This window comes from Falco cherrug, chromosome 13, assembly GCF_023634085.1.
Source record: "Falco cherrug isolate bFalChe1 chromosome 13, bFalChe1.pri, whole genome shotgun sequence".
Lineage (NCBI taxonomy): Eukaryota > Metazoa > Chordata > Aves > Falconiformes > Falconidae > Falco > Falco cherrug.
Genome location: NC_073709.1, coordinates 18,537,450 through 18,545,729, shown reverse-complemented (window position 1 = coordinate 18,545,729; position 8,280 = coordinate 18,537,450). Strand labels below are relative to the sequence as shown.

The window sequence follows — 8,280 nt, the reverse complement described above, 5'->3', positions numbered from 1 at the left end:
GGCCTGGTGCTGAGCAGACTTGGGAGGAAGGACCTGGCCCAGAAAGTCCTCAGAGACGCCGTCCGGATCCAGACCACCAGTCACAGGGCCTGGAACAGCCTTGGAGAAGTCTTGCAAGCTCAAGGGAAAAATGAAGCGGCCATAGAATGTTTCCTCACCGCTCTGGACCTTGAATCCAGCAGTCCTGTCATGCCGTTCACTGTCATACCCAGGGAGCTCTGAAACTTCGCTCTGCAGCTAAATAAGCACCTTCGTTCTGTGGACAAACACCAAAATCAAACAAATAAGCAAAGAAAAAGCCCAAGAGAAAAGTGCCATTGTAACCTGGAACTGGGCAAAATAATTCCAGACAGGGCTCAGGTCTACATGCTTAGTTGAGACCAGACTAAATGTAGAAGAATTTGCAACAGGGAGAAATAGAGAATGCCTTTTCCTTCACAGGTGCCTGGCTAACCTCCTCTTCAAGTTAATAGCAAGGCTTATTTCAGAGTGTTGGTTCAAGGTGACTGTAGAAGGATCATGCTAGAGTACCGCTATCCAAAGACTTGCACCTTTCAGTTTTCATTAAAGATAAAAACCCCAAGCCCCGAATTAAAGCCCAGACCTGCTCTAAACAGGAGTAAAGGCACCAACTCGACCAAGTCGTGCTTAAGCATGTGGCTGCCTCCACATGATCAGGCAGGATAGGAATGATAATTAAAACATATAGACATGCAATATATGCTGTTTACAAAATTATTTCAGCTATTTTGATAATCTTTTTCCTGCCTTGCTTTTACATACCGCATATGCTCACTATATTTAGTGTGGTGCTTGCCTAGACCACTTTAAATTGAAAATACTTTTATTTTTAAAAAGCTGCTATTGCAGCATGATTCATAAAAGCAGAAAGACCAAAGACCAAATCAGTTCACACTTGAATTAGTATTAAAAATACATATATGTCTCCACTTACATATTTATTGAAAGGCCTTACGTGAAGTACCAAATTATAAACTCTGGGTTTCGTTCTTATTAATCACCTATTGCAATACTTTTAATGAGGAATATAGTGGTTACCAGTATATAGTGACTGAACTCTGTGCTCTACTGCATAACCGTTCCTGGCACAAAACAGTTTCATGATGCAAAAGATGGCAGCAGTCTTTTAAGTGGAAGTATGCTGAAGGCAGCATGTGTGTGTATTAATACTTCTTTCTTAAAACCAAAGCTTTGGATTGTCTGTAGAAATTTCACATCAGAGGTACAAAGCTGAGCCTTCAAGTGGAGCAGGGCCATTTTGCATATCATATCAGATGTGAAGGTGAAGAGCTCCTCATCGTGCAGCCTCCTTATGGCTGGCATGGCCAGGGCAGGGGACGCAGCTGGCATCTTCCCCTGCTGAGCTGCTCCTTGGCTCTGCTTGACCTCCTTGGGGCCCCAGCGGCAAGCTGGAGCTGTACCGTGCTCTCACACGACACACAAGAGCCAGTCCCATCCAGGCCAGTCCCAGGTGGCACGGGACCCAGATGATGCAGAAATGAACTGTGGGCACCTTGCTACACAGAAGGTTGGGGCTCTGCGCCCACTTCTGTCCAAAGAAGATTTGTGACTATTTCATAAGTAGATTTGCACTAGAACACGCTTTGTACTATAATTCTGCCCAGTATTGTGATCCACAACTAGTTTCTGGAAATAATATCCTCAGGCGATGAATGAGTAGGGGTGGTTTCTTAAAGAGCTGGAGGCTCTGGCAGGAAGCTTGAAGTCAGTGTTGTTCACAGTTACTTGGAAATCTGCAGGCTAATGGATCCAGACCCAGACCACACCATCGCAGAGCTCCTGCCCCCCACCTGCCCTCCAGGCGCCCCGCCAAGGGAAGTACGCTGCCCTCAGCTTTCTCTCGGCAGCCTCTTGCGCTCCCAGGCCAATATTTTTAATTTTCCCCATTAAATCACACTGGTGCAATAGCCCAGCTTGTTTGTCCGTTCACCAAGGGATCTGGAGTGAAAACAGCCGAGGTGTGAAAGGCGCTTGGCCCGTGAGGTCTCTGGCTTTCCAGTGCCACACCAGCACCAAACTGGGCTTTTTAGGCCAGAGGCAGGTTTCCAAGGAGACAGTGTTACCCAGCCGCATTTCTTGATTGCAGTAGCTCCAGCAGCAGAGGAAGGAGTAGGTCTTAAAGTATCAGACTGAAATGAGTTTCATGAAGACAGAAAGACACAGCAGAGACCCATTTTGCTGTGAAGGATGCTATGAAGTCGGTTTGCTCTGCCCTGCAGGGGGGGAAGGGGGAAAGGGAGGGGGGGGAGACGTTGTTCTTGACATAATATGTAAATTGTTACCTAGGTGCTTTAAACCCAGTTCCACAGTCAGATGCAATCTGACAATAGACTTAAGTAGATATATATAGATAGATATTATATTCCAGTATTTGTTCTGCTCCACAGTTCCCAGGGTGGGAGCGAGCCTTCTGTGTAAGACACAAAAAGAGTCAGTGTGGTCCAACATCACTGCTTTCTTGTGCAACATGTACCTGTAAAGCGCTGCCATAGCAACTTCTGTGTACCGGGCAGCTATTTGAGTACAAGCTATGCATCTACCTCTGCAGCTGAGGAGCTGCTTTAAGAGGTCTGTAATGTAGCTGGTCCGTGACCTGGCAGGAGGGTGCCTGTTTCCCAGCAGCAGCTTAAAAGCAAACATTCACAGACCCATTTACTTCTGCATGCGTAGCTTGTGAACAGCCACCAGCCCCATCATATTTGTTGCCATCAGGCGAACTTCATCGCGGCGATAATCAGACTCACCACAGCGGTCATCTTCCTAGGAGAGATTCAAACATGCCTGAGTACTCCGAGTGCATCAACCCGTCAGATGTTGTCAGGGTGGTCCCATGTTTGTCGTATGCATTAATGAGTGTTACTGCCGTTGGAACTGCAGTCCTAAGAGCCTGTGCTCCCGGTGTGGCAAGGAAGACATACACGAGTAAATGCCGTCAGCATCAATAGGAATTACACGGGTAAGGTACCCTTTACGAGCACAACACACCACAGCCCCTGTGGCGATTGCAAAGTACTTTACATGCATACTGGCCGCAATCCCAAGATCTGCTGCATGCTTCCCAGAGGATACGAAGCACCTGTTGGCTGGAGGGGGGTTACGTTGACCTGAAATGCTTTATGCAGTGCAGGAAGGAGGGTGGTTGTTGCAGACCTGCAAGTATTTTGGGGGTAAATCCTCTGGTTACTTTGCTGTTAGTACTCACCAAACCAGAAGCCTTCCCAGGATTACATGCTACCTTCTGTTATTCTGCATGGAGTTTGTTCATACTACCAGGTACACAAAACCAAAGACAACTACTTCAGACAAGCCTATGTATTGCGGTATTTATTTAGGTAGCAATGCTGGTAAATCTAATGGACCTACTACCCTGAGCTCAGTAATATTTCTTTGTATAGCAGGGAGCCTGGCAGGGTTTGAGACTAAGAACATAAGATTTACATCCCATCCCTCATATGATTATTACAGATGATCGTAAGTAATGGAAGTTTGGGGAAGAATCAGTGAAATACCAGTTCTGCAAGTTTTAGCACTGACTTGAATCCAACAGTGTTTTCTCATTAGTTTAGAAAGAGGAAGAGAAAAAAGCTTCATTGCCTAAAGGATCCAGGTGTACACCCAGGTTCCTCTTGTTCCACCACAAGGTTATTTTCCTTTCTGTTGGCAGGGCGCATACCAAAGAAAAATAATTACCTTCTATTTTTCTGTTGTGCAGTAAAGAAGTAGTATTTGCCACTGCCTTTGACCAACCAGAAGGTTTGTATATTGTAACAAAAATGAATCTGCCTCCAGGACAACAGGAGAAGCCCAACAAGCCAGGGAACAGCTCCGTGCCGTGCCCCGTGTAAACTGTCATTAGCACCACTGGAGTTGTTGGTAGTTACAAGCGTTTCCTCCAGCTGAGGATCTGCCCACCGCTGTACTCATTCTGTACAGGGCGTACAACGGCGCTGCCATATTCCTGCGCTGCACAAGTACCCCAGTCCGTTTCTATTGGTAACAGTTCATGCTACTGATTATCACAGTGCTTCAGAAGTGCTAATTATCTTTCCTTGGTAATGACTAATAAATCCAAATGGAGAACAGTCCTGGAGGGTGTTTACTTTAAATTTCACTGGCTGGGTACCAGAGTAGGCACAGCACCAACTGCTGCAGTTAGAATTACAGTTACTTTATCCAAAAAATGTTCCATTTTTGGAGAGTCTTGGTGAAGACAGAGCTTGGCTGGTTTATACTTCGTTTTAATGACAGCAGAGTGGGAAACGGTCCTTTTTAGTGAAAAGACATCACTGCCATGATCTTTTTTCAGCCAAACCAATAGAGATTTGTTAGTTGCAGTTCAGCCTAGGAGAGGAAGTCTTGCCAGAGCAACCGCGCTGCAGCGATAATTGCCTCTGACGGAATTGTATTACAGGCATATTTGACAATTATGCAACGGGCATATATGTGTAGCTGAGACATCTCTCCCTCCCCCAGCATGTCAAATATTTGGCTAAGGAGAGCTGCTTTATGCCCCAGGGGACAACTGCAGTGCCCGTCTAGCTGCCCATCAGCACTGCCCTGGTGCCTGCTCTCACCTGCGAGGTGGCTGCTGCCACCAGCTGCACGGTCGTGTTCGCCAGCACCCTCCTGCTCGTGCTGGTTTAACCACCCCCTGGCTGTTCCCTAAGCCTGGCCGCTGGCACTGGTCTCCTTGCTGTGAAGCTGTTGTTCAGTGCTGCAGGATATCCGTGCATGCTCGGATAAAGAGTTATTTTCTTAGAAAGGAGAAGCTGAAGCGGCCTTCACTTTGGTGGCGTTGGCAGGAAGGGAGGTAACCACTGACCCAGCAGCTGCTGAGATGGTTCCTCCAACGATGCCTTTAATGAAAGGGCTTGTGCCTTCAGCTCCAGCAAACCAAGGCAGGTTCCCAAGTAACTGGATGCTAAAAGATCCAGCTTGTTTCCCCACAGAAACCCATGCCAGTCTGTAGCTAAAAGCACTGACAGGGATGCACAGCTTTCGCATGTACAAGTGTTTCCTACCCGCCTCTTGAATGCTGTTAACACAGTTGTCGGAACCAGTTTTCCATGTAACTTAACCTTTTTTGTCATTGTAAGATGTTTTCACCAGATGAATAAAATTGACCCTGTGGAAAACAAAAAATGTTCCTCGTATTTCCTGCCAATTTCAGGACTTTTAATATATTCATGCCACAGATACTTCAAGCATTATGAAACCACCGTTTGTTATATTAACTGGAACCTAGTGTGCCTAGCAAGTTACCAGTTGCAAAGGGTATTTTGGCCTACACCCTGTAGTTCATGGGAAAAACGAGAGTGAGCATGCAAGCAATGTGCTTTTAGAGAGGAACGGAGCCAGGAAAAAAGAGTAATGTAGCTTCAGATGTTTGGATTTACGGAGATTTAGATGAGCATCATGCTTTTCTTGTGCTTCTTCCAGTAAAAACAAACAAAGGTAGTGTGAGAAACTCAAACATCGAAGTAATAGGCAAATACTATGCCGTCAAGTTTAGGGACTCACCTTATTTTGGTGACCATATAATGGCCACAATGCCATTAATCATCTTTTTGCTACAGTTACTCCTTGTGGTTATTTGGAAATAAAATGTCTCAATTCAAGAGCTTCCAAAGCATTCTTTGCATTTACACATTAATCTTTTGGGAAAGCTTCAAGAGGACCTTCTTAAAAAGCCAGCCCCTTAGTTTCATACTCAAATGAGATTAAGGACAGGGTTTTGAAGAGCATTTCTTCATAACTGTCGCTACTTTGGTTTGCAAGTATATTCAGTGTGACACAAGCCCAACAAGGTTCCTCTGCAGCAGCAATAACAGAATAAAGCCCTTCAGCTGTTAGTACGAAATCTTAAAAACTGGAAATAAAAGTGAACGAAACACTGGCTCTGACTTTTTTCTCCTCTTTCCCATGATACAGAGAGGGAGTGAAGCAGTGGTGTGGGGTTTCCAAGGGGGACGGGGGGAGGTGGGGGGAAGGCTAGCAAGGGCCCTCCAAGCAGGAGCCCAGCAGCTGAACCCCAGTGAAAACTGGAGACATTGTTCAGTCCCCCCTGAGGGACACCATGCATCTTTGCTTCCATCCTAACACTGGTACATTGCCTGTTACCCTCTCTGCATCACACAGATGCTTAATATTCCCTTTCTGCTTAAATGTGGAAAAAAAAAAAAAAAAAGGCAAGACTTTTTGCCCTTCATTTTTGATGGGAGGAGCTCCAGATGGTTTGAGTACTTTCCACCCTGAATTCATAATCACTTCTTCCTTTGCAGAGAACCAAGTTATGGTTCAGTGGTAATTTTGACATGACACTCTTGAAGGGTCATTAAGAATAATTTAATAATTTTAAATAATTTATTCATACCTCTGCTTCTTTCTGCTGTGGAATGAGTAAAACCAGCTCACATAGATACATACAGTATATTCCTGCCTCGTGTGAAGGCCAGATATTTAGCAGTCCCATAAACAGCAAGGGAAGAGATGAGGAGCATCGCTGCTGCCCAGGAGCTCGCTTCCCTGACAGTCTCCGCCTGTCAGGTTTTTGTGGAGTCACCAAAGCAGCAGCGTTGGGCTTTGCCCATCTTTAACCACATCCCTTGGGAGATGTCACATCCCAGTCAGACGTGCCTGAACCAGTCTTTGGAACAAATCCACACCTAGCCTGTTGATCTTTAAAGGCTGGTGTTAGAGAAAGCAGACCTGGGTATCACTGGCTTATTCTGCTGCCATTAGCAGTCACCACAGACTGAGCTGTGGCTCTAAAGCCAGTTTCCACTTTTATGTTGTCTCCAAATCGAAGAGCAACATCTCACAGCCAAAAACATCTCCACAGAGTCACCAACCGAAGAGCAAGATCCAAAGGTTTTCTCAGTGCTCCAAGTTAAGCAAGTGGTGAATTATGGAAGGAAAAGGCCTTGCAGGTCATTCCCCTGAATGTGCGGAGCTGCCATTTTCAGATCTGATCCCATTTAGAACTGACGTAGCTGCTGTGATCATCTGGCTGATGGAGGACGAGAAGCAGATAGACAGAATATCTGAATTTTATACAGTAAAAATGGCAGGCATTGTTAACATGTCTTAAAAAAGCAAGAGAGTGACAAAAACTATAAAATAGGTGATGTTTTCCATACTGAAAAGCTCTCACAGAGGCAAAGCCCAGCTTCACTGGCTTTTCCGACAGAAACACGCAAGAAACCCCAGTGTGTGAGAGTAAAGGCAAGTGTAAAGCACCTCACGCCGGCCTCCGGACTGCAAAGGGCTCTCTGAGCCCTGATGCTGCCTCTGCCCTGCGCCGCAGCCGGGGACCCCAGCGCAGCCTGGGAGCGCGGGGCCAGGACCCCCCGCGGCCGCTTACGGCAGATGCCAGCCCCGCGCCCAGCTCTCGTTGCCTCCCGAAGGACAGCACAGTCTTCGAAGCAAAAGATTCATTACATTTTGTATGACCAGCTAGACATCTTTTTTATAATGCAGTTGCTTACGATACCATAATTAGGTCTGGAAACGGGGATGTTTGTAAATTAATCAGCAATAAGCATTCCTGTATTCTCTTGTCCTGTGAGAGGAGCTGACATATGCAGCCCGAGTTTGCAGCGCCGGGTACTGTTTCAGAAGGATGAGAGTTCAAGGATATAACGATTTTCTGTTCGGTAGAGGTTAGAGGTGATTTTGTGCTCAGTGTAAATGGCATTGTCTGGCAGAGACAATTAGCAAATGAAGCGCTCCTTGCCAGAGGCTTTGCAGCCTTGGAGTCTCTTCTTCTAAGCTGGCAACAAACAGAAATTTGAGATGGTATCTCGGATTTCCAGAACAGGAAGCTGCTAAATCCAGCAAGCGAGCAATTAATTTCCCTGTTATAATGATGCTGGTCTTGTATCTCCTTGGAGGATACTGAAGTGCTTTTCGAAGGGTAGCAAGGGAGGTATTTCATCCCCATTTTTTACCACATGGAGAACCAAGTCTACCAAGCGAGTTGAGCCATGAGAGGGGTGGTTTTTTGTGCAGAACTGGTTGAATTACTGCATTAGTGCATGGTGCACTCCTCCTTCAACCCCCATTTTATTCCCAGGATTCTTCTGCAGGGGGGGGGCTAAGGGAAATTTCCACTCACTTGTTATATTAATGCAGTATATATGACTTCTATAAGTCAGCAGTGACCCGCGTTAGACACGTGTTAGTGCAACTATAAGGTACAGAGAGGTACAGGTACCTCTGTACAAGTGGTCCAGGTCT

At 46.0% G+C, this 8,280-nt stretch overlaps 1 protein-coding gene across 5 annotated transcripts in view; it reads left to right on the top strand.

Annotated features, from left to right (window-relative positions):
• TTC7A (tetratricopeptide repeat domain 7A) overlaps positions 1-5,184 on the top strand; it is a 172,420-nt gene extending 167,236 nt beyond the window's left edge. For all 5 annotated transcript variants that reach the window (XM_055725417.1, XM_055725416.1, XM_055725415.1 and 2 more), the window contains one exon: positions 1-5,184. In XM_055725417.1, coding sequence (XP_055581392.1) covers positions 1-134 — 134 coding nt within the window. In that variant the 3' untranslated portion in view covers positions 135-5,184.
• The last annotated feature ends 3,096 nt before the right edge of the window (positions 5,185-8,280 follow it).